Source organism: Carcharhinus amblyrhynchos, unplaced genomic scaffold (genome assembly GCF_965287045.1).
Source record: "Carcharhinus amblyrhynchos unplaced genomic scaffold, sCarAmb.v2.hapA scaffold_730, whole genome shotgun sequence".
In the NCBI taxonomy this organism is placed as follows: Eukaryota; Metazoa; Chordata; class Chondrichthyes; order Carcharhiniformes; family Carcharhinidae; genus Carcharhinus; species Carcharhinus amblyrhynchos.
The window spans coordinates 20,485-47,750 of NW_027650470.1; the positions used below are offsets into that span (position 1 = coordinate 20,485).

The window sequence follows — 27,266 nt, forward strand, 5'->3', positions numbered from 1 at the left end:
ACACTCATGTAACTGCAGTATACACGGTGTAGGTACACCCACAGTGCTGCAGTATACACAGTATAGGTATACCCACAGTGTTGCAGTATACACAGTGTGGGTACACTCATGTAACTGCAGTATACACGGTGTAGGTACACACACAGTGCTGCAGTATACACGGTGTAGGTATACCCACAGTGTTGCAGTATACACGGTGTAGGTATACCCACAGTGTTGCAGTATACACGGTGTAGGTACACCCACAGTGTTGCAGTATACACGGCGTAGGTATACCCACAGTGCTGCAGTATACACGGTGTAGGTACACCCATGGTGTTGCAGTACACACGGTGTAGGTATACCCACAGTGCTGCAGTACACACGGTGTAGATACACCCATGGTGTTGCAGTATACACGGTGTATGTACACCCACAGTGCTGCAGTATACACGGTGTAGGTACACCCACAGTGCTGCAGTATACATGTGTAGGAACACCCACGGTGCTGCAGTATACACGGTGTAGGTACACCCACAGTGCTGCAGTATACACGGTGTGGGTACACCCACGGTGCTGCAGTATACACGGTGTAGGTACACCCACAGTGCTGCAGTATACATGGTGTGGGTACACCCACAATGCTGCAGTATACACGGTGTAGGTACACCCACAGTGCTGCAGTATACACGGTGTAGGTACACCCACAATGCTGCAGTATACACGGTGTAGGTACACCCACGGTGCTGCAGTATACACGGTGTAGGTACACCCACGGTGCTGCAGTATACATGGTGTAGGTACACCCACAGTGCTGCAGTATACACGGTGTGGGTACACCCACAATGCTGCAGTATACACGGTGTAGGTACACCCACAGTGCTGCAGTATACACGGTGTAGGTACACCCACAGTGCTGCAGTATACATGTGTAGGTACACCCACAGTGCTGCAGTATACACAGTGTAGGTACACACACAGTGCTGCAGTATACACGGTGTAGGTTCACCCAGAGTCCTGCAGTAGACACGGTGTGGGTACACCCACAGGGCAGCAGTATACACGGTGTGGGTACACCCATGGTGCTGCAGTATACACGATGTAGGTACACCCACAGTGCTGCAGTATACACGGTGTAGGTACACCTACAGTGCTGCAGTATACAAGGTGTAGGTACACCCACAGTGCTGCAGTATACACGGTGTAGGTACACCCACAGTGCTGCAGTATACACGGTGTAGGTACACCCACAGTGCTGCAGTATACACGGTGTAGGTACACCCACAGTGCTGCAGTATACACGTTGTAGGTACACCCACAGTGCTGCAGTATACATGGGTAGGTACGCCCACAGTGCTGCAGTATACACGATGTAGGTACACCCACAGTGCTGCAGTATACATGGTAGGTACACCCACAGTGCTGCAGTATACATGGGTAGGTACACACACAGTTCTGCAGTATACACGGTGTAGGTACACCCACAGTGCTGCAGTATACACGGTGTAGGTACACCCACAGTGCTGCAGAATACACGGTGTAGGTACACCCACAGTGCTGCAGTATACATGGTAGGTACACCCACAGTGCTGCAGTATACATGGGTAGGTACACCCACAGTGCTGCAGTATACACGGTGTAGGTACACCCACAATGCTTCAGTATACACGGTGTAGGTACACCCACAGTGCTGCAGTATACACGGTGTAGGTACTCCCACAGTGCTGCAGTATACACGGTGTAGGTACACTCACACTGCTGCAGAATACACGGTGTAGGTACACCCACAGTGCTGCAGTATACACGGTGTAGGTACACCCACAGTGCTGCAGTATACACGGTGTAGGTATACCCACAGTGCTGCAGTATACACGGTGTAGGTACACCCACAGTGCTGCAGTATACACGGTGTAGGTACACCCACAGTGCTGCAGTATACACGGTGTAGGTACACCCACAGTGCTGCAGTATACACGGTGTAGGTACATCCACAGTGCTGCAGTATACACGGTGTAGGTACACCCACAGTGCTGCTGTATACACGGTGTGAGTACACCCATGGTGCTGCAGTATACATGGTGTAGGTACACCCACAGTGCTGCAGTATACATGTGTAGGTACACCCATAGTGCTGCAGTATACATGGTAGGTACACCCACAGTGCTGCAGTATACACGGTGTAGGTACACCCACAATGCTGCAGTATACACGGTGTGGGTACACCCACAGTGCTGCAGTATACACGGTGTGGGTACACCCATGGTGCTGCAGTATACACGGTGTAGGTACACCCACAGTGCTGCAGTATACATGGTGTAGGTACACCCACAGTGCCGCAGTATACACGGTGTGGGTACACCCATGGTGCTGCAGTATACACAGTGTAGGTACACCCACAGTGCTGCAGTATACATGTGTAGGTACACCCACAGTGCTGCAGTATACATGGTAGGTACACCCACAGTGCTGCAGTATACACGGTGTAGGTACACCTACAGTGCTGCAGTATACACGGTGTGGGTACACCCATGGTGCTGCAGTATACACGGTGTAGGTACACCCACAGTGCTGCAGTATACATGTGTAGGTACACCCACAGTGCTGCAGTATACACGGTGTAGGTACACCCACAGTGCTGCAGTATACATGGTAGGTACACCCACAGTGCTGCAGTATACATGGGTAGGTACACCCACAGTGCTGCAGTATACACAGTGTGGGTTCACCCACAGTGCTGCAGTATACACAGTGTAGGTACACCCACAGTGCTGCAGTATACACGGTGTGGGTACACCCATGGTGCTGCTGTATACACGGTGTAGGTACACCCACAGTGCTGCAGTATACATGTGTAGGTACATCCACAGTGCTGCAGTATACACGGTGTAGGTACACCCACAGTGCTGCAGTATACATGGTAGGTACACCCATAGTGCTGCAGTATACATGGGTAGGTACACCCACAGTGCTGCAGTATACACGGTGTAGGTACAGCCACAGTGCTGCAGTATACATGGTAGGTACACCCACAGTGCTGCAGTATACATGGGTAGGTACACCCACAGTGCTGCAGTATACACGGTGTAGGTACACCCACAGTGCTGCAGTATACACGGTGTAGGTACACCCACAGTGCTGCAGAATACACGGTGTAGGTACACCCACAGTGCTGCAGTATACATGGTAGGTACACCCACAGTGCTGCAGTATACATGGGTAGGTACACCCACAGTGCTGCAGTATACACGGTGTAGGTACACCCACAGTGCTGCAGTATACACGGTGTAGGTACACCCACAGTGCTGCAGTATACACGGTGTAGGTACACCCACAGTGCTGCAGAATACACGGTGTAGGTACACCCACAGTGCTGCAGTATACATGGTGTAGGTACATCCACAGTGCTGCAGTATACACGGTGTAGGTACACCCACAGTGCTGCAGTATACATGGTGTGGGTACACCCACGGTGCTGCAGTATACACGGTGTAGGTACACCCACAGTGCTGCAGTATACATGGTAGGTACACCCACAGTGCTGCAGTATACACGGTGTAGGTACACCCACAATGCTGCAGTATACACGGTGTAGGTACACCCACAGTGCTGCAGTATACACGGTGTGGGTACACCGATGGTGCTGCAGTATACACTGTGTGGGTACACCCACAGTGCTGCAGTATACACGGTGTAGGTACACCCACAGTGCTGCAGTATACACGGTGTGGGTACACCCATGGTGCTGCTGTATACACAGTGTAGGTACACCCACAGTGCTGCAGTATACACGGTGTAGGTACACCCATGGTGCTGCAGTATACACGGTGTAGGTACACCCACAGTGCTGCAGTATACACGGTGTGGGTACACCCATGGTGCTGCAGTATACACGGTGTAGGTACACCCACAGTGCTGCAGTATACACGGTGTGGGTACACCCACAGTGCTGCAGTATACATGGTAGGTACACCCACAGTGCTGCAGTATACACGGTGTAGGTACACCCAAAGTGCTGCAGTATACACGGTGTAGGTACACCCACAGTGCTGCAGTATACATGGTAGGTACACCCACAGTGCTGCAGTCTACACGGTGTAGGTACACCCACAGTGCTGCAGTATACATGGTAGGTACACCCACAGTGCTGCAGTATACACGGTGTAGGTACACCCACAGTGCTGCAGTATACACGGTGTAGGTACACCCACAGTGCTGCAGTATACACGGTGTAGGTACACCCACAGTGCTGCAGTATACACGGTGTGGGTACACCCACAGTGCTGCAGTATTCACGGTGTCGGTACACCCACAGTGCTGCAGTATACACGGTGTGGGTACACCCACAGTGCTGCAGTATACACGGTGTAGGTACACCCACAGTGCTGCAGTATACATGGTAGGTACACCCACAGTGCTGCAGTATACACGGTGTAGGTACACCCACAGTGCTGCAGTATACACGGTGTAGGTACACCCACAGTGCTGCAGTATACACGGTGTAGGTACACCCACAGTGCTGCAGTATACACGATGTTGTGGGGCTGAAGGGATATTGGAGGAAGGGGGAGTTGGGATATCGAATTCGATGATCAGCCATGATCATAATGAATGGTGGAGCAGGCTTGAAGGGCTGAATGGCCTCATCCTGCTTCTGGTTTCTGTGTCAATCCTGGTGCTTCACAATGCTTGAGTTGGAATTGGTTCAGTCCTGTGAACCTTCCTGGGCAAGTTGATTAAGTTTGTGAAGAGTGTTTGAGACAGTGTTTCGAGGCCTGCTGACTCAGACTGGGCTGGTTGTTAGTGCCTGTGTCTGAGTCTCTATCCACTCCTGTCCATCCAATCTGTAACTCAGGTGATGTGGTGGAACCTCCAGGGAGCAGGTTTGTCAGTGGAAATCACTTCCCGAGTTTGAACTCAGTGGGTGGAGAGAGAATAATTCAGGCACAAAGCCCTGAATAATTGAATGTTACTATTCCAAGTTAACTCATTGAGATAAGCAGTGAGCGGGTTGTCACTGTTTGCTCAGATCTCTCGGTGTCTGACCTGTCTTGTGTCAGACCAGAAGCCTTGTAGCCCTGGCTGGTTACACAGAGGAGTGACATCTCGGATTGTGAGAGCTCTGGAGGTTTCTTCGCTGACTGCTCCTGTCAAAATTTCACCCTCCAGCAGTTCATTATTCTCACTTCAATCAGAGTGTGAAACTTTTCTCCGTTCTGAAACCTCTGCTTTAACTTCTGATCCCACTCAAACACCTGACAGACACCTTTAATGGTCTCTGCCAGCAGAGTGTCTGCTCGTCACTGGTAAGGTGAAGAATTATTACACTCACAATTCAGGGCAGCTATTTACAAGGATATTTAGCCCACACTCAGCACTGTATTACACCATGCAAAAAATGTTTGTGTTATTGACACATAGTGGCAGTCTGAAATAACCAGGCCTCATTAGGGACTGAGAAATTCCTGTCTGCCAATTCTTGCCCTGTGCAAACATATCCTGGAAGTGAATATTTTAATGTTAAAAATGGTCTGAATGGAGGTTAGACTACAGAAGATACCCAAATATAACCAGCTTTCAGACAGGGTCAACACTGCTGCCCTTTCTCATCCTCCTGTAAATATGTGGTGAGACGTAGTGCCGGTTTTCGGGAGAATACATTGGATTTTTCCGAGTGACTCATTAGAATCGGGGAAGTGTCTGTGATGACCAATTCATCCAGTAAACACTGCCACCTTCTCCCAAAACCTAACATAGTGAGTCAGACATGGTGGGGTGGCACAGTGCCACACTGGTTAACACTACTGCCTCACAGTGCCAGGTACCGGGTTCAATTCTGGCCTTGGGTCACTGTTTGTGGGGAGTTTGCACATTCTCCCCATGTCTGCGTGGGTTTCCTCCGGGTGCTCCGGTTTCCTCCCACAGTCCAAAGATGTGCAGGTTAGGTGGATTGGCCATGGTAAATTCTCCTTTAGTGTCAGGGGGACTAGCAGGGTAAGTGTATGGGGTTATGAGGTTAAGGCCTGGATGGGATTGTGGTTGGTACAGACTCGATGGGCTGAATGGCTTCCTTCTGCACTGCAGCGATTCTGTGACACAATGTGACAGAGATTGGCGGCATCTCGGTGAGTGGAGACGTCAGGGTGAGTGGAGACGTCTGGGTGAGTGGAGACGTCTGGGTGAATGGAGACGTCTGGGTGAGTGGGAACGTCTGCATGAGTGAAGACGTTTGAGTGAGTGGGGATGTCTGGGTGAGTGGGGATGTCTCGGTGAACGGAGACATCTGCGTGAGTGGGGATGTCTGGGATGAATGGGGTTGTCTGGGTGAGTGGGGACGTCTGGGGTGAGTGGGGGTGTCTGGGTGATTGGGAACGTCTGGGTGAACGGAAATGTCTGGGTGAGTGGGAACGTCTGGGTGAGTGGGGATGTCTGGGTGAGTGGGGATGTCTGGGTGAGTGGGGATGTCTCGATAAACGGAAATGTCTGGGTAAGTGGGGACGTCTAGGTGAACGGAGACGTCTGGGTGAGTGGGAACGTCTGGGATGAATGGGGATGTCTGGGTAAACGGAGACATCTGGGTGAGTGGAGACGTCTGGGTGAGTGGAGACGTCTGGGTGAGTGGGGACGTCTGGGTGAGTGGAGACGTCTGGGTGAGTGGAGACGCCTGGGTGAGTGGGGACGTCTGGGTGAGTGGGGACGTCTGGGTGAGTGGAGACGTCTGGGTGAGTGGAGACGTCTGGGTGAACGGAGATGTCTAGGTGAACAAACCCCTTCATCGTGTGTTTTCTCACTCTTTGCCTCTTAGCAAACTCCACAAGTGGGTGAGTCCATTCCAATTACAAAATATAAATTATTTTATGTAAATGGAGACCATTCTGCACTACTCCTTGTGGAATAGCATTGTCAGTTCGAGTTACAGTCTTTAACTATAACTCTCCTTGGTTTTGAATAACCAACTTGACATCCACCCTGTCCCCTGACAATGACGGGTTTACTCTGTGCTCACTAGCTTATAAAAAGCCTATTTCGAAATCCAAATATATTACATCGATTACACTGTCCTTATCTATTACACTACCCTTACCCATTACACCACCCTCATCTATTACACTACCCTTATCTATTACACTACCCTTATCTATTACACCACCCTCATCTGTTACACTACCCTCATCTATTACACCACCCTCATCTATTACACTACCCTCATCTATAACACTACCTTAATCTATTACATTACCTTCATCTAATACACTACCCTCATCTATTATATTACCCTTATCTATTAAACTACCCTTATCTATTACACTATCCTTCTCTATTACACTTCCCTTATCTATGACACTACCTTTATCTATTACACTATCCTTCTCTATTACACTTCCCTTATCTATTACACTTCCCTTATCTATTACAGTATCCTTATCTATTACAGTACCCTTCTCTATTACAATATCCTTCTCAGATAATCAGCCGTGGATAACAAAGGAGGTAAAGGAAGGTGTTAAATTAAAAGCGGATGCGTTTAGAGTAGCTAAGAGTAGTGGGCAAGAAAAGGATTGGGAGAGGTTTAAATATCAACAAAGATTGACAAAGAAGTTGATAAAGAAGGGTAGGTTAAACTATGAATCTAGGCTAGCGCTAAATATAAAAAAGGATAGTAAGAGTTTTTATAAATATATAAAAAGGAAGAGGCTGGCTAGGGTGAACGTTGGACCCTTAGAGGATGAGAGGGGGGACTTAGTGGTAGGGGATGGGGAAATGGCTGAGGCCCTGAATAACTTTTTTGTTTCGGTCTTCACGGAGGAGGACGTGAATAATTTGCCGGGTGTTAGAGATGGAAAGATGGTAGGAGTGGAGGGCCTGAATGACATTACTGTTACTAGAGAGGCGGTGCTTGACTGACTGGAGGGACTGATTGTGGACAAATCCCCAGGACCGGATGGAATGCATCCGAGGGTTCTGAAAGAAATGGCGGAGGTGATAGTGGATGCCTTGGTGGTTATTTTCCAGACGTCGCTGGATTCCGGGGAAGTGCTGGAAGATTGGGAAACGGCTAATGTTACGCCGTTGTTTAAGAAGGGTGGCAGGCAAAAAGCAGGGAATTATAGGCCGGTTAGTTTAACGTCTGTTGTAGGTAAAATGTTAGAATCCGTGATCAAGGAGAAAATAGCGAGGCATCTTGAGGAGAATTGTTTGGTAGAGCAGACGCAGCACGGTTTCGTTAAGGGGAAGTCATGTCTGACGAATTTATTGGAGTTCTATGAGGATGTGTCTAGGGCGGTGGATAGAGGAGAGCCGGTGGATGTGGTCTTTCTTGATTTTCAGAAGGCGTTTGATAAGGTACCTCACAAGAGGTTATTACAGAAGGTAAGGGGGCATGGAGTTGGGGGTAGGGTGTTAGCGTGAATAGAGGATTGGCTGTCAAATAGGAGACAGAGAGTGGGGGTCAATGGGTGCTATTCGGATTGGCAGTTGGTGACTAGTGGAGTGCCCCAGGGGTCAGTGCTGGGGCCTCAGCTATTTACCATTTATATAGATGATCTGGAGGAGGGAACCGAGTGTATGGTGTCGAAATTTGCTGATGACACCAAGATTGGTGGAACGGCAAATTGTGCGGAGGGTGTGGAGAGTCTGCAGAAGGATCTAGATAGGCTGGGCGAATGGGCCAGGAAATGGCAAATGGAATTTAATGTTGGCAAGTGTGAAGTTGTCCACTTTGGTAGGAAGAATGGTAGGAAGGACTATTACTTACATGGCGAAAACTGCAGCATGCAATGGTGCAGAGGGACCTCGGGGTCCTTGTGCATGAGTCGCAAAAACCCAGCCTGCAGGTGCAGCAGGTGGTCAGGAAGGCGAATGGGATGCTGGCCTTCATAGCGAGGGGGATTGAATATAAAAGTAGGGAGGTCTTGCTGCAGCTGTATAGGGCATTGGTGAGGCCGCAGCTGGAGTACTGTGTGCAGTTTTGGGCGCCGTACTTACTCAAGGATATTTTGGCCTTGGAGGGAGTGCAGAGAAGGTTTACTAGGCTGATGCCGGAGTTGAGGGGGTTGAGCTATGAGGAGAGGCTGAATAAACTAAGCTTGTACTCGTTAGAGTTTAGAAGAATGAGGGGAGATCTCATTGAGACATATAAGATGATGAATGGGATGGATAGGATAGAGGTGGAGAGACTCTTCCCGCTCAGAAAGGACAGTAGAACTAGAGGACACAGCCTCAAGATAAGAGGGGGACAGTTTAGAACAGAGTTGAGGAGGAACTTCTTCACTCAAAGGGTGGTGAATCTCTGGAATTCTCTGCCTGTTGAAGTGGTGGAGGCTGCCTCGCTAAATATATTTAAGACGCGGGTAGATAGGTTTTTGATAGGCAGGGGGATTAAGGGTTATGGGGAGAGGGCGGGAATGTGGAACTGAGCCACAACAGATCAGCCATGATCTTATTGAATGGCGGGGCAGGCTCGAAGGGCTAGATGGCCTACTCCTGCTCCCATTTCTTATGTTCTTATGTTCTCTATTACAGTACCCTTATCTATTACACTACCCTTATCTATTACACTATCCTTCTCTATTACACTACCCTTATCTATTACACTATCCTTATCTATTACACTACTCTTATCTATTACACTATCCTTCTCTATTACAGTACCCTTATCTATTACACTACCCTTATCTATTACACTATCCTTCTCTATTACACTACCCTTATCTATTACACTATCCTTATCTACCCTTTTTGTTATTGATTTTAAATACATAACATTTACTATATTTTAAATATGTTGTCAATATCATATTATTTTTTGAAACCATTTCCAACACAAGGAATCAGACGCTGAAAATCAGGAGCTGGAATGTTCTGGCCATTCCCGCCGGCAGGATTCTCCAGTCCCGCTGCAGTGAATAGTGAGTTGGCTGAGCGCTAAATTCTCCGTCCTCGCTGCGAGTGGTGACGGGATGTGAACAGCCGGTACATTCGGGCTGGCGGGGCGGGGTTGTTGTGTTAATGGTTCCTTACTGATCAATAACAGGTTCTATTGGAAGAGCTGTTCACCTCGGGACTGCTTTCTGTGGTGGATCAGTCTCTGAGGAGGGTTCCAATTTATGGCCACTTTAACTACTTCTTACTTGCTCATTTTTAATAAATTAATGACAATTTATCCAGCACCACCGTGGGATTTGAACTCAGATTATAAATGGATTGCTAATCCAGTAAGGTACCCACTGCCACACTCGAATTGAAGGCCGATCTCTCTGATTTCTCTGCTCAGGACATGCTGGAGGATTCCAGTGAGCAGTTTGATAGCTTTGATGAGAGGCGGTACCTTGATGCTAAACGATGGAAGCTGGGGGAAGACCCTTACAAACTCTATGCCTTCAATCACCGAGAGAGCGGCCGTGTTCCCAGCAGTCGGGGAATCAGGGATACCAGACATTACAGGTACTTCTCACTGGATTCTCACTGTCTCAGCTCGCCTGTAACCGCAAGAAACTCAGATACAGCAATAACCCCCTCTCCCTCCCCACCCTCTCTACATCACAGATACTGTAACGTCATTGCCTTTTAGAGGAGCACGTAACACAAGAAGTAGGAGCGAGAGTCGTTCACGTACTTTGTATCCTTATTCACATTCTCTTTGTCCAATTCCACGTCCCACCTCCCCACCCCAATAGTATAAATCTCTGCTGATTCTCTCAGCTCTGACAAAGGGTCACCCAGGCTCGAAACATTGGCTCTATTCTCTCTCCACAGATGCTGTCAGACCCGCTGAGATTTTCCAGCATGTTTTATTTTTGTTTCAGATTCCAGCATCCCCAGTATTTTGCTTTTTTCCCGCTCCCATATCGTCGAATCGTAGAATCCCTGCAGTGCAAAAGGAGGCCATTCGGCCCATCAAGCTTGCACTAACTCGCTGACAAAATATCTTATTCAAGCCCCATCTCTGGAACCCCACACATTTGCCCCACTAATTCCCCGAACTTTCACACCTTTGGACACTGAGGAGCGGTTTAGCATGGCCAATCAACTTTACCCGCACATCTTTCGGACTTTGGGAGGAAACCAGAGCACCCGGAGGAAACCCATGCAGACACGGGGAGAATGTGCAAACTCTGCACAGACAATGACCCAAGCCAGGAATCGAACCTGGGTCCCTGAAGTAGCAGCGCTAACCACTGCGCCAGCCCTAATCGGTCAATCCCAGCCTGAAATGTATTCGATGTTGGACAAACTACAACCTTGTGGCGTAGTGAATTCCAAAGATTCACAATGTTTCGCAGTTAAAGAATTTCTCCTCAGATCAGTTCTAAATGATCAGCCCTTTACTCTGAGACTCTGTCCTGTGTTCTAGATTCCCCCAACACCAGAAACAACCTCATTATTTACCATGGCGAGTTCCTTCAGTATGATCAGTGAGATTGCCTCTCTTTCTCCTGAACTCTTTAACGTGGTTGCAGTACCGGCACTGGCCATCGCTTGTGGTGGTGCTGCACAGCAGACAGCACCCGGTTGGCCAGTGGTTTTAAGAACATAAGAACTAGGAGCTGGAGTAGGCCATCCAGCCCCTCGAGCCTGCCCCGCCATTCAATAAGATCATGGCTGATCTCAGGCGGGACTTCCTCCTGAAGAGATGCGGAGGATCCACCCCTCAATAATCATCAGCTTCTAATTGAAAATGGGACAGAAAAGGAATATAAACCTGTGTCTGACACGTCCACTGGAGTGGGAGGAGATCCCTGCCAGGAATATCCACCCTCTCGTCAATGTGTTACCTCAAAACCATCTACCGCTGTTGGTGCAGTTACCTCACTGCTAATCCCTCACTAGTTAACACCCTGTCCCCTTAGACACACAGTGTGCTGTTAACACCCTGTCCCCTTAGACACACAGTGTGCTGTTAACACCGTGTCCCCTTAGACACACAGTGTGCTGTTAACACCCTGTCCCCTTAGACACACAGTGTGCTGTTAACACCCTGTCCTCTTAGACACACAGTGTGCTGTGAACACCCTGTCCCCTTAGACACACAGTGTGCTGTTAACACCCTGTCCCCTTAGACACACAGTGTGCTGTTAACACCCTGTCCCCTTAGACACACAGTGTGCTGTTATCACCGTGTCCCCTTAGACACACAGTGTGCTGTTAACACCCTGTCCCCTTAGACACACAGTGTGCTGTTAACACCCTGTCCCCTTAGACACACAGTGTGCTGTTAACACCGTGTCCCCTTAGACACACAGTGTGCTGTTAACACCGTGTCCCCTTAGACACACAGTGTGCTGTTAACACCCTGTCCCCTTAGACACACAGTGTGCTGTTAACACCCTGTCCCCTTAGACACACAGTGTGCTGTTAACACCCTGTCCCCTTAGACACACAGTGTGCTGTTAACACCGTGTCCCCTTAGACACACAGTGTGCTGTTAACACCCTGTCCCCTTAGACACACAGTGTGCTGTTAACACCCTGTCCCCTTAGACACACAGTGTGCTGTTAACACCGTGTCCCCTTAGACACACAGTGTGCTGTTAACACCGTGTCCCGTTAGACACACAGTGTGCTGTTAACACCCTGTCCCCTTAGACACACAGTGTGCTGTTAACACCCTGTCCCCTTAGACACACAGTGTGCTGTTAACACCGTGTCCCCTTAGACACACAGTGTGCTGTTAACACCGTGTCCCCTTAGACACACAGTGTGCTGTTAACACCCTGTCCCCTTAGACACACAGTGTGCTGTTAACACCCTGTCCCCTTAGACACACAGTGTGTTGTTAACACCGTGTCCCCTTAGACACACAGTGTGCTGTTATCACCGTGTCCCCTTAGACACACAGTGTGCTGTTAACACCCTGTCCCCTTAGACACACAGTGTGCTGTTAACACCGTGTCCCCTTAGACACACAGTGTGCTGTTAACACTCTGTCCCCTTAGACACACAGTGTGCTGTTAACACCGTGTCCCCTTAGACACACAGTGTGCTGTTAACACCCTGTCCCCTTAGACACACAGTGTGCTGTTAACACCGTGTCCCCTTAGACACACAGTGTGCTGTTAACACCCTGTCCCCTTAGACACACAGTGTGCTGTTAACACCCTGTCCCCTTAGACACACAGTGTGCTGTTAACACCCTGTCCCCTTAGACACACAGTGTGCTGTTAACACCCTGTCCCCTTAGACACACAGTGTGCTGTTAACACCCTGTCCCCTTAGACACACAGTGTGCTGTTAACACCGTGTCCCCTTAGACACACAGTGTGCTGTTAACACCCTGTCCCCTTAGACACACAGTGTGCTGTTAACACCCTGTCCCCTTAGACACACAGTGTGCTGTTAACACCCTGTCCCCTTAGACACACAGTGTGCTGTTAAGAACAAAGAACAAAGAACAACACAGCACGGGAAACAGGCCCTTCGGCCCAACGAGCCCGCGCCGCCGTCCCACTGTCTCAGTGACCTATTCATGATTTTAGTCTACGCCTAATGTGCGAGGATCAGGGAAGTCCAATTTAGGGACAATTTAGTACCCAATCAATCAGCCTAAAAGCACATCTTTGGGGATGTGGGAGGAAACCGGAGCACCCGGAGGAAACCCACGCAACCACGGGGAGAACGTGCAAACTCCCACAGACACAGGCCCAGATCCATGTGTCCGCACAGCAACAGAGATAGTCTCTGAGCTGTCATGTTGCCCTTGAGATGGTCCAGTTTAAGCACACTAACGACATGAAGCAATAGGCAACTCCCGAAGCAACGTCCAAGAGCAGCCCACTACAATCTGCCGCATGCATGCCCCTTGCTGGACTTAAATGCCTGTGGAGACAAAAAATTCATTATTAAACAGGCAAAGACTGTAACATCCCTGAGGCAAAACATATTCCCAAGCCTACAATGTTCAGTAAGGCCTACTATATCCCCCTATATGTAGCCCGCTCATATGGCTGTCTAAGTGACTCTTAAACAACCCTAGCGTGCCTGCTTCCACCACCTTACTTGGCAGTGCATTCCACACCCCCACTACCCTTTGCGTGAAAAACTGCCCTCTAATATTTGTCTTATACCTAGCCCCCCTCACCCTAAGCCCGTGACCCCTCGTTCTATCCATTTCTAATAGCGGAAAAAGCTTACCACCATTTACTCTATCTATCCCCTTCATAATCTTATAAACCTCTATTAGATCCCCCCTCAGCCGACGTCTCTCAAGGGAAAACAGCCCAAGTTCATTCAATCTTTCCTCGTAAGACAGCCCTTCCATACCAGGCAGCATCCTGGTAAATCTCCTCTGCACTCTCTCCAGGATCTCTACATCCTTCCGGTAGTACGGCGACCAGAACTGGACGCAGTACTCCAAGTGAGGCCTAACCAACGTTCTATACAACTGCAACATCAGACTCCTACTCTTATATTCTATACCTCTTCCTATGAAGGCTAACATACCATACGCTTTCCTCATCACATTCTGCACCTGCACCGACACCTTCAGGGACTTGGGCACTTGCACCCCCAGGTCTCTCTGCGTATCTATACTCCGGATAGTTCTACCTTTTATCGTATAACTCCCCTCCACATTATTCTAGCCAAAGTGCATCACCTCGCATTTCTCCGGATTAAATTCCATTTGCCATCTATCTGCCCAATCTACCAGCCTGTCTATGTCCTGTTGCATTGCCAGGCACTGCTCCTCAGTACCTGCCAATCCAACCATCTTAGTGTCATCAGCAAATTTGCTGATCACACCACCTACCCCCTCTTCCAAGTCATTAATATATACCACAAATAGAAGAGGTCCTAGTACCGAGCCCTGCGGCACACCACTGGTGACAGACCTCCAATTGGAAAAGGAGCCTTCCACCAATACCTACTGTCTCCTCCTCCCAAGCCAGTTCTCCACCCATCTACATACCTGGCCTTGTATCCCATGAGCCTTCACCTTTTCTATCAGCCTACCATGAGGGACCTTGTCAAACGCCTTACTGAAATCCATATAGACGACATCAACGGCTTGTCCTTCGTCAACCGTTTTTGTCACCTCTTCAAAAAATTCCACTAGATTCGTAAGGCACGACCTCCCTGTAACGAAGCCATGCTGCGTATCCCTGATCAGATTGCAGCGCTCCAGATGTTCATACATCCTATCCTTGAGGATCCTCTCCATTAGCTTGCCTATAACTGAAGTCAAGCTCACCGGCCTATAATTCCCTGGGTTATCCCTCTGACCCTTTTTAAACAACGGTACTACATTTGCAATCCGCCAATCCTCTGGGACCTCACCTGTGTCCAAAGAAGAGACAAAGATTTGCGTCAGAGGCCCAGCAATTTCATCCCTCACCTCCCTTAGCAGCCTGGGATAGATGCCATCAGGCCCCGGAGATTTATCCGTCTTTATACTGTCTAAAAGTCCCAACACCTCTTCCCTCGTGATGACTATATCCCTCAACGGATCCTCAAACTCCTCAAGCACAGCACCAGACATCAGGCCCCTCTCCTGCGTGAATACCGACGCAAAGTATTCATTCAAGATCTCCCCCATTCCCCCAGGCTCCAAGCATAGTTCCCCTCCTCTGTCCCTGAGAGGACCAATCTTCCCTCTAACCATCCTTTTATTTCTAACATAGGAGTAAAATGCCTTAGGATTTTCCTTAATCCTACCCGCCAAAGCCATTTCGTGGCCCCTTTTTGCCTTTCTGATGCCCCTTTTAAGTTCTCTCCTACATTCTCTGTATTCTTCTAACGCTATCTCTGTCCTCAAATGCCTAGATCTAATGTACGCCTCTCTCTTCCTCCTGACCAGGTCCTCAATATCCCTAGTTACCCACGGCTCTCTAATCCTACCCTTCCCATCCTTCCTCTTGACCGGCACATGTCTTTCCTGCAAAGATTTTAGTTTTCCCTTGAGAGACTCCCACATACCCAGCATCGACCTGCCATCAAACAGCTTACCCCAGTCCGTATCTTTAAGATCCTGCCTAATCCGGTTGTATCTAGCCCTCCCCCAGTTTAACACCCTCCCCTTAGGACAGGCTTCATCTTTATCCATTAATATCTTAAACCAGACAGAGTTGTGGTCGCTGTTAGCCACCTGCTCTACTTCAACGTCAACCACCTGCCCAGGCTCATTCCCCAGAACCAAGTCCAGTATAGCCCCCTCTCTGGTCGGGCTATCCACATACTGCTCCAGGGATCCTTCCATTACACACTGTACAAATTCCTCCCCGTCAGCACCCTCTGATCTCGGCACCTTCCAATCTACCCCGGGGAGATTAAAATCTCCCACTACCACCACCCTATTCTTCCTGCACTTATCTAGAATGTCCCTGCTTATCCCTTCTTCCACAGCCCTCAGGCTGTTGGGCGGTCTGTAGTACACACCCAACATAGTAACATCTCCCTTCCTATTCCTCAACTCCACCCATAGCGACTCGATTCCTATATCCTCTATACCTCCCTCCCTCTGCACTGCTATGATGCAATCCTTAACTAACAACGCCACTCCCCCACCTCTCAGCGACCCACCCCTATCACGCCTGAAGCACTTATACCCGGGAACATTCAACTGCCAGTCCTGCCCTTCCTTTAACCAAGTCTCTGTCACCGCCACCACTTCCAACTTCCTTTCGAACATTATTGCCTTCAGTTCATCTGTTTTGCCAGTCACACTCCTAGCATTGAAACACATGCACCGAAGACCCTCAGAAACAATCCGATCCTTCTTCCTACCCTCCGGGCTTACCCTATCCCCAATCCCAGTTCCGTCCACCTCCCCACCCCCCCTCCATATTAGTTTAAACCCTGCCGAAACACTCCAGCTAACCTTCCAGCTAAGATATGCACACCCTTCCCAGTTAACTGTACCCCATCCCTCTTATATATTTGCCCCTCTTTCATAAAGACTTCCCAATGGTCTACGAATCTAAAACCCTCTGCCCTACACCAATCCTTCAACCACGCATTGAGTTGGAGTATCTCATTATTTCTAGCCCTGCTAGCCCCAGGCACCGGCAGCAGCCCAGAGAACGCCACACTGGAGGCCCTACATTTCAGCCTAGCCCCCAACTCCCTGAACTGCCTACGTATGTCCCCCCTGCACTTTGTTCCTACATCCTTCTCTCCTACGTGCACTATCACATCAGACTCAGTCCCTCCACCCTCCAAAATTCCCTCTACCCTTTCTGAAACATCCTGTACCCCTGCCCCAGGGAGGCAGACTACCATCCTGGAGTCCCGCTTTTGCCCACAGAACCGCCTGTCAATCCCTTTGACTCTCCCATCCCCCACCACTATCTCACACCCTGCACTCTTCCCTTCCTCCGAGGTATTCTGATCTCCCTCCCTTGCCTTCTCTACCCCAGCTGTCACCCCACCCTTGATATTCCGGGGTAATTCCTCTGGGGCGGTCCTAGTGCCATGACTTCTTTTCTTTTCGCTCTTCCTAACTGTAACCCATCCATCTCTCCTCCCAGGTCCTGGTATCTGCTCAGTGTTACTGTCCCTATCCATTATTTCCTCATTTTCCCTAACTAAAAACATATCCTCCAGCCTCAGTTCCAGCTGCCTCACCCGGGCCCTTAATCTCTGCACCTCTAGACATTTCCCGCATATATGGGCTTTCGGGAGATGTGCTGTCTCCAGAAATGTCCACATATGACAACGAACACAGTGAACACGTGTAACCCTAGACCCTGCCATTATGTTTGCCCCCTATTAAGGTGTCCTATTAATTCCTGTTACCAAGCCTACTCTCGCCCAAGCCCAGTGAGCTTAAGCCCTTTTACCTCTCACTCTGCTTCCCGCCTCACTCCGCTGCCCGCTATCTACCCTGGCCTTCTTTTTATACTCCCGCTCTCCCTTCCCAGCAGCCCCCGCGCCTATCTCCCACTACGGGGCGCCAAAATAAACAAAAACCCTCCCGAACTAGAATTAAGTCAAAATGCAGTAATTACAATGCAGCACACTCACCAAAAGGCAGCCACTCGTCGAAATCACAGCTCCAGAGAACAGTGAGTTAACACCGTGTCCCCTTAGACACACAGTGTGCTAAAGAACATAAGAACATAAGAAATAGGAGCAGGAGTAGGCCATCTGGCCCTTCAAGGCTGCCCCGCCATTCAATAAGATCATGGCTGATCTGTCGTGTCTCAGTTCCACATTCCCGCCCTCTCCCCATAACCCTTAATCCCCTCTCTTATCAAAAACCCATCAACCCGCGTCTTAAAAATATTTAGCGAGGCAGCCTCCACCACTTCAACAGGCAGAGAATTCCAGAGATTCACCACCCTTTGAGTGAAGAAGTTCCTCCTCAACTCCGTTCTAAACCGCCTCCCCTTTATCTTGAGGCTGTGCCCCCTAGTCCTACTGTCTTTTTTGAGCGGGAAGAGTCTCTCCACCTCTATCCTATCCATCCCATTCATCATCTTATACGTCTCAATGAGATCTCCCCTCATTCTTCTAAACTCTAACGAGTACAAGCCTAGTTTATTCAGCCTCTCCTCATAGCTCAACCCCCTCAACTCCGGTATCAGCCTAGTAAACCTCCTCTGCACTCCCTCCAAGGCCAAAATATCTTTGCGCAGGTGCGGCGCCCAAAACTGCACACAGTACTCCAGCTGCGGCCTCACCAATGCCCTATACAGCTGCAGCAAGACCTCCCTACTTTTATATTCAATCCCCCTCGCGATGAAGGCCAGCATCCCATTCGCCTTCCTGACCACCTTCTGCACCTGCAAGCTGGGTTTTTGCGACTCATGCACAAGGACCCCGAGGTCCCTCTGCACCGTCGCCTGCTGCAGTTTTTCGCCACGTAAGTAATTGTCCTTCCTACCATTCTTCCTACCAAAGTGGACCACCTCACACTTGCCAACATTAAATTCCATTTGCCATTTCCTGGCCCATTCGCCCAGCCTATCTAGATCCTTCTGCAGACTCTCCACACCCTCCGCACAATTTGCCGTTCCCCAAATCTTGGTGTCATCAGCAAATTTCGACACCCTACACTCGGTTCCCTCCTCCAGATCATCTATATAAATGGTAAATAGCTGAGGCCCCAGCACCGACCCCTGGGGCACTCCACTAGTCACCAACCGCCAATCCGAATAGCACCCATTGACCCCCACTCTCTGCCTCCTATTTGACAACCAATCCTCTATCCACGCTAACACCCTACCCCCAACTCCATGTCCCTCGACCTTCTGCAATAACCTCTTGTGAGGCACTTTGTCAAACGCCTTCTGAAAATCAAGAAAGACCACATCCACCGGCTCTCCTCTATCCACCGCCCTAGACACATCCTCATAGAACTCCAGTAAATTTGTCAGACACGACTTCCCTTTAATGAAACCGTGCTGCGTCTGCTCTATCAAGCAATTCCCTTCAAGATGCCTCGCAATTTCCTCCTTAATGACGGATTCTAACATTTTACCTACAACAGACGTTAAACTAACCGGCCTATAATTCCCTGCCTTTTGCCTGGCACCCTTCTTAAACAACGGCGTAACATTAGCCGTTTTCCAATCCTCCGGCACTTCCCCGGAATCCAGCGACGTCTGGAAAATAACCACCAAGGCATCCGCTATCACCTCCGCCATTTCTTTCAGAACCCTCGGATGCATTCCATCCGGTCCTGGGGACTTGTCCACAATCAGCCCCTCCAGTCTGTCGAGCACCGCCTCTCTAGTAACAGTAATGTCATTAAGACCCTCCAGTCCTACTACCTTTCCATCGCTAACACCCGGCAAATTATTCACGTCCTCCTCCGTGAAGACAGAAACAAAAAAGTTATTCAAGACCTTAGCCATATCCCCATCCCCTCCCACTAGGTCCCCTTTCTCATCCTCTAAAGGACCAACGTTCACCCTAGCCAGCCTCTTCCTTTTTATATATTTATAAAAACTCTTGCTATCCTTTTTTATATTAAGTGCTAGCCCAGCTTCATAGTTTCTCCTACCCTTCTTTATCAACTTCTTTGTCAATCTTTGTTGACATTTAAACCTCTCCCAATCCTCTTCTCGCCCACTACTCTTAGCTACTCTAAACGCCTCCACTTTTAATTTAACACTTTCCTTCACCTCCTTCGTTATCCACGGCTTATTACCTCTCCTCCTACGGTCCTTTTTGACCATCAGAATAAATTTTTGCTGAGCACCAAGAAAGATCTCCTTAAAGATCCTCCACTGCTCCTCAGCAGACCTACCTTCCAACGCGCTCCCCCAGTCCACATTCGCCAATTCTTCTCTCATCCTACCATACTCCCCTCTATTCAAACAAAGGACGCGTGTCTGGGAACCCACTTTCTCCTCCTCCATCTGTACCAGAAACTCCACCATACAATGATCACTCTCCCCAAGAGGAACCTTCACCGCAAGGTCCCTAATTCTACCCGCCTCATTACATAGCACCAGATCCAAGATAGCTCGCTCCCTCGTCGGCTCCAACACACACTGTTCGAGGAAACTATCCCGGCAGCATTCCAAGAACTCTTCCTCGAGCCCACCGCGTCCAACATGGGTCGACCAATCAATATGCAGATTGAAATCCCCCATAGCTACAGCCGTCCCATTCCTGCATGCCACACTTATTTGCGCGTTAACAGCCCGCCCCACCTCCAGATCATTATTCGGGGGCCTATAGACGACACCCACCAGCGTCTTCCTCCCTTTGCTGTTCCTAATCTCCACCCACAACGATTCCACCCTCTGCTCCTTGGCTCCAATGTCATCCCTTGCTACCACCCTGATGCTATCCTTAATCAGCAGAGCTACGCCCCCCCCTTTTTCCTCCCGCCTATCCTTCCTAAACACTTGATACCCCTGGACATTCAGCTCCCAGTCCCTGTCACCTTGCAGCCATGTCTCTGTAATGGCCACCAGATCATATCCATTTGTGTCGATCTGCGCCACCAGCTCATCCACTTTATTCCGAATGCTTCGTGCATTCAGATAAAGCGCTTTCATCACAGTGTGCTGTTAACACCCTGTCCCCTTAGACACACAGTGTGCTGTTAACACCCTGTCCCCTTAGACACACAGTGTGCTGTTAACACCCTGTCCCCTTAGACACACAGTGTGCTGTTAACACCCTGTCCCCTTAGACACACAGTGTGCTGTTAACACCGTGTCCCCTTAGACACACAGTGTGCTGTTAACACCCTGTCCCCTTAGACACACAGTGTGCTGTTAACACCCTGTCCCCTTAGACACACAGTGTGCTGTTAACACCCTGTCCCCTTAGACACACAGTGTGCTGTTAACACCCTGTCCCCTTAGACACACAGTGTGCTGTTAACACCGTGTCCCCTTAGACACACAGTGTGCTGTTAACACCCTGTCCCCTTAGACACACAGTGTGCTGTTAACACCCTGTCCCCTTAGACACACAGTGTGCTGTTAACACCGTGTCCCCTTAGACACACAGTGTGCTGTTAACACTCTGTCCCCTTAGACACACAGTGTGCTGTTAACACCCTGTCCCCTTAGACACACAGTGTGCTGTTAACACCCTGTCCCCTTAGACACACAGTGTGCTGTTAACACCGTGTCCCCTTAGACACACAGTGTGCTGTTAACACCCTGTCCCCTTAGACACACAGTGTGCTGTTAACACCCTGTCCCCTTAGACACACAGTGTGCTGTTAACACCGTGTCCCCTTAGACACACAGTGTGCTGTTAACACTCTGTCCCCTTAGACACACAGTGTGCTGTTAACACCCTGTCCCCTTAGACACACAGTGTGCTGTTAACACCCTGTCCCCTTAGACACACAGTGTGCTGTTAACACCCTGTCCCCTTAGACACACAGTGTGCTGTTAACACCCTGTCCCCTTAGACACACAGTGTGCTGTTAACACCCTGTCCCCTTAGACACACAGTGTGCTGTTATCACCGTGTCCCCTTAGACACACAGTGTGCTGTTAACACCCTGTCCCCTTAGACACACAGTGTGCTGTTAACACCGTGTCCCCTTAGACACACAGTGTGCTGTTAACACCGTGTCCCCTTAGACACACAGTGTGCTGTTAACACCCTGTCCCCTTAGACACACAGTGTGCTGTTAACACCCTGTCCCCTTAGACACACAGTGTGCTGTTAACACCGTGTCCCCTTAGACACACAGTGTGCTGTTAACACCGTGTCCCCTTAGACACACAGTGTGCTGTTAACACCCTGTCCCCTTAGACACACAGTGTGCTGTTAACACCCTGTCCCCTTAGACACACAGTGTGCTGTTATCACCGTGTCCCCTTAGACACACAGTGTGCTGTTAACACCCTGTCCCCTTAGACACACGGTGTGCTGTTAACACCCTGTCCCTTTAGACACACAGTGTGCTGTTAACACCCTGTCCCCTTAGACACACGGTGTGCTGTTAACACCCTGTCCCCTTAGACACACAGTGTGCTGTTAACACCGTGTCCCCTTAGACACACAGTGTGCTGTTAACACCCTGTCCCCTTAGACACACAGTGTGCTGTTAACACCCTGTCCCCTTAGACACACAGTGTGCTGTTATCACCGTGTCCCCTTAGACACACAGTGTGCTGTTAACACCCTGTCCCCTTAGACACACAGTGTGCTGTTAACACCGTGTCCCCTTAGACACACAGTGTGCTGTTAACACCCTGTCCCCTTAGACACACAGTGTGCTGTTAACACCGTGTCCCCTTAGACACACAGTGTGCTGTTAACACCGTGTCCCCTTAGACACACAGTGTGCTGTTAACACTCTGTCCCCTTAGACACACAGTGTGCTGTTAACACCCTGTCCCCTTAGACACACAGTGTGCTGTTAACACCGTGTCCCCTTAGACACACAGTGTGCTGTTAACACCGTGTCCCCTTAGACACACAGTGTGCTGTTAACACCCTGTCCCCTTAGACACACAGTGTGCTGTTAACACCCTGTCCCCTCAGACACACAGTGTGCTGTTAACACCCTGTCCCCTTAGACACACAGTGTGCTGTTAACACCCTGTCCCCTTAGACACACGGTGTGCTGTTAACACCCTGTCCCCTTAGACACACAGTGTGCTGTTAACACCCTGTCCCCTTAGACACACGGTGTGCTGTTAACACCCTGTCCCCTTAGACACACGGTGTGCTGTTAACACCCTGTCCCCTTAGACACACAGTGTGCTGTTAACACCGTGTCCCCTTAGACACACAGTGTGCTGTTAACACCCTGTCCCCTTAGACACACGGTGTGCTGTTAACACCCTGTCCCCTTAGACACACAGTGTGCTGTTAACACCCTGTCCCCTTAGACACACGGTGTGCTGTTAACACCCTGTCCCCTTAGACACACAGTGTGCTGTTAACACCGTGTCCCCTTAGACACACAGTGTGCTGTTAACACCCTGTCCCCTTAGACACACAGTGTGCTGTTAACACCCTGTCCCCTCAGACACACAGTGTGCTGTTAACACCCTGTCCCCTTAGACACACAGTGTGCTGTTAACACCCTGTCCCCTTAGACACACAGTGTGCTGTTAACACCGTGTCCCCTTAGACACACAGTGTGCTGTTAACACCCTGTCCCCTTAGACACACGGTGTGCTGTTAACACCCTGTCCCCTTAGACACACAGTGTGCTGTTAACACTCTGTCCCCTTAGACACACAGTGTGCTGTTAACACCCTGTCCCCTTAGACACACAGTGTGCTGTTAACACTCTGTCCCCTTAGACACACAGTGTGCTGTTAACACCCTGTCCCCTTAGACACACAGTGTGCTGTTAACACCGTGTCCCCTTAGACACACAGTGTGCTGTTAACACCCTGTCCCCTTAGACACACAGTGTGCTGTTAACACTCTGTCCCCTTAGACACACAGTGTGCTGTTAACACCCTGTCCCCTTAGACACACAGTGTGCTGTTAACACCCTGTCCCCTGAGACACACAGTGTGCTGTTAACACCCTGTCCCCTTAGACACACAGTGTGCTGTTAACACAGTGTCCCCTTAGACACACAGTGTGCTGTTAACACCCTGTCCCCTTAGACACACAGTGTGCTGTTAACACCGTGTCCCCTTAGACACACAGTGTGCTGTTAACACCCTGTCCCCTTAGACACACAGTGTGCTGTTAACACCCTGTCCCCTTAGACACACAGTGTGCTGTTAACACCGTGTCCCCTTAGACACACAGTGTGCTGTTAACACCCTATCCCTTTCAGACTTTAGCTAGATCATTATCAAACCTGTTTTAACATCACTGTTGGAGGTATAAAAACCCTGCAGTGCAGAAGGTATCCATTCGTCCCATCGAGTCCGCAGTGAGTCTCGAAAGAACATCCCACTCAGGGTCTCCCCTTTACCCTCTCCCCACGTGATTACTCCACTAATCCTAACCTACACATCTTGGGACACTGAGGGAGAATTTCGCATGGCCAACCAACCTAACCCGCATGTCTTCAGACTGTGGGAGGAAACCGGAGCACCCGGAGGAAACCCACACAGACACAGGGAGAGCATGCAAACTCCACACAGACAGTGACCCAGGCCGGGAATCGCACCCGGGTCCCTGGAGCTGTGAAGCAGCAGTGCTAACCAGTGTTGCCCCACTGAAGCCACACTGACACAGTTCCAGAGACCCTTCATCCATCCTTTCCTCTGTTTTAAGCTAGGACTTGTTCAGAGAGCTGCCACCTCTTTTCTCCGAGTCTCTCTCCATTTCCCTTCTTGCTCCTTTCTTGAAGAGTATTCCAGAGCCTCTCTGCCTCAGAATGGTCCGTTCTGAGAAAGAGTCCATGGGGAGGATGTTCTATCACAGACTGACTGAGACACTGACCATCCCTGCCACACGCAGGTTGACTCCGAGGTTTCTGGGGTCAGTGTCCATTTCACTGTGTGACTGGCTGTCTCTCCATTTACAGGTGTTCCATGCAGCAATACAGCGCTGAGCTCCCAGCCACTAGTATCATCATCACACTACACAACGAAGCCCGATCAGCCTTACTGCGCACTGTGAGGAGGTGAGTGTGACAGGGAGAGGGGAGAGAGAGAGAGAAAGTGAGAGTGAGTGTGAAAGAGTGAATTTGTGAGAGTGTGTGTATGAGAGAGTGTGTGTGTGGGAGTGTGTGTGAGAGTGTGTGTGAATGTGAAAGAGTGTGAGAGTGTGTGTGTGTGAGTGTGTGTGTGTGGGAGTGTGTGTGAGAGTGTGTGTGAATGTGAAAGAGTGTGTGAGAGTGTGTGTGTGTGAGTGTGTGTGTGTGGGAGGGCACAGAGAGTGCACATGAGAGAGCGTCCATGTGAGTGTGAGTATGAGACAATGTGTGGGAGAGTGTGAGTGTGACAGTGTGTGATTGTGGCAATATTTGAGTGTGACAGGGTGTGAGTGTGACAGAGTGTGAGTGTGACAGGGTGTGTCTGACAGAGTGTGTGTGACAGAGTGTGGGGGTGACAGTGTGAGTGTGACAGGGTGTGAGCATGACAGTGTATGAGTGTGACAGTGTGTGAGTGTGATAGTGTGTGACTGTGACAGAGTGTGAGTGTGACAGTGTGTGTGTGACAAAGTGTGAGTGTGATAGTGTGTGTGTGTGAGATACTGTAATAATGCATGAGGGTGATATTGTGTGTGTGTGTGTGAGATAGTGTGATAGTGTGTGAGTGTGATAGTGTGTGAGATAGTGTAATACTGTGAGTGTGATAGTGTGTGTCTGTGAGATAGCGTATAATAGTGTGTGAGTGTGATAGTGCATGAGTGTGTGTATGTGAGATAGAGTGTAATAGTGTGTGTGTGAGATAGTGAGTGTGACAGTGAGTGTAATAGTATGTGAGTGTGATAGTGAGTGTAATACTGTGTGAGTGTGATAGTGATTGTAATAGTGTGTGAGTGTGATAGTGATTGTAATAGCGTGTGAGTATGATAGTGAATGAGTGAGTGTGAGATAAAGTGTAATAGTATATGGGTGTGAGTGTGTGTGTGAGATAGTGTGACAGTGAGTGTGATAGTGGGTGAGTGTGATAGAGTGTGAGTGTGTGTGTGAGATAGAGTGTAATAGTGTGTGAGTGTGATAGTGTGTGAGTGTGATAGTGTGTGTGATAGTGTGTGAGTGAGTGAGAAAGAGTGTAATAGAGTGTGAGTATGATAGTGTGTGAGTGTGATAGTGTGTGTGTGATAGTGTGTGAGTGAGATAGTGTATGAGTGTAATAGTGAGTGTGATAGTGTGTGTGTGTGATAGTGTGTGAGTGTAACAGTGAGTGTGATAGTGTGTGTGTGTGATAGTGTGTAATAGTGTGTGAGTGTAACAGTGAGTGTGATAGTGTGTGTGTGTGTGATAGTGTGTAATAGTGTGTGAGTGTAATAGTGAGTGTGATAGTGTGTGAGTGTGATAGTGTGTGAGTGTAACAGTGAGTGTGATAGTGTGTGTGTGTGATAGTATGTGAGTGTGATGGTGTGTGTGTAATAGTGTGTGAGTGTACTAGTGAGTGTGATAGTGTGTGAGTGTGATAGTGTGTGAGTGTGATAGTGTGTGAGTGTGATAGTGTGTGAGTGTGATAGTGTGTGTGTAATAGTGTGTGAGTGTAATAGTGAGTGTGATAGTGTGTGAGTGTGATAGTGTGTGAGTGTGATAGTGTGAGTGTAATAGTGTGTGTGATAGTGTGTGAGTGTGATAGTGTGAGTGTAATAGTGTGTGAGTGAGTGTGAGGGTAAGGATTGAATGTTGAGTGTTAATCTCTGTGCTGGCTGTGTTTCTCAGTGAAAAAGCTGAATGAATTTGTTTAGCAGGGGTCTATGGGTTCACATGCTGAGTGTGCGAAGGGAGTAAATGCCAGTGTTAAAGCTTGAAAAGTAATCAATAAATATTGCCTCTTACTGATCAGAGTGTAAGATTGCAGCAGTGAGGGTAAGTGTGTAGAGAGGCCAGCTTGCTCTGTGCTCTGTGTCTGATGTGGAGATGCCGGCGTTGGACTGGGGTGGGCATGGTAAGTAGTCTCACAACACCAGGTTAAAATCCAATAGGTTTATTTGATATCACAAATCAATCTGTGTGATATGTGCTGCTAAACAAACCTGCTGGACTTTAACCTGGTATTGTGAGATTTCTTACTCTGGGTCTGACACAGCCTGTTACAGAGAGCGGCGGGGGGGGGGGGGGGGGGGGTGGTGGGGAGGGGGCAGGAGAGTGTAAGTGTGGGGAGAAATCTCAGATACAACACCAGGAAATCCCAGCTCCCAGAGAGCTGAGGCATAATCACTTCCTCTGATTGGAGAATCAGTGATGAGGAATTAGAGATAGAAAATAATGACTGAGAAGGGGAGATGATTGGAGAGTTTTTTATACACAGGGGCTGCTGG

General features: G+C 49.3%; 1 protein-coding gene across 1 annotated transcript in view; it reads left to right on the forward strand.

Moving 5' to 3' along the window:
* The first annotated feature begins 10,245 nt into the window (after positions 1 to 10,245).
* Positions 10,246 to 27,266, forward strand: part of LOC145339896 (polypeptide N-acetylgalactosaminyltransferase 14-like) — a 46,700-nt gene continuing 29,679 nt past the window's right edge. Inside the window, 2 exon segments of the mRNA XM_080184435.1 lie at positions 10,246 to 10,419; positions 24,841 to 24,939. Coding sequence (XP_080040561.1) covers positions 10,253 to 10,419; positions 24,841 to 24,939 — 266 coding nt within the window. The 5' untranslated portion in view covers positions 10,246 to 10,252.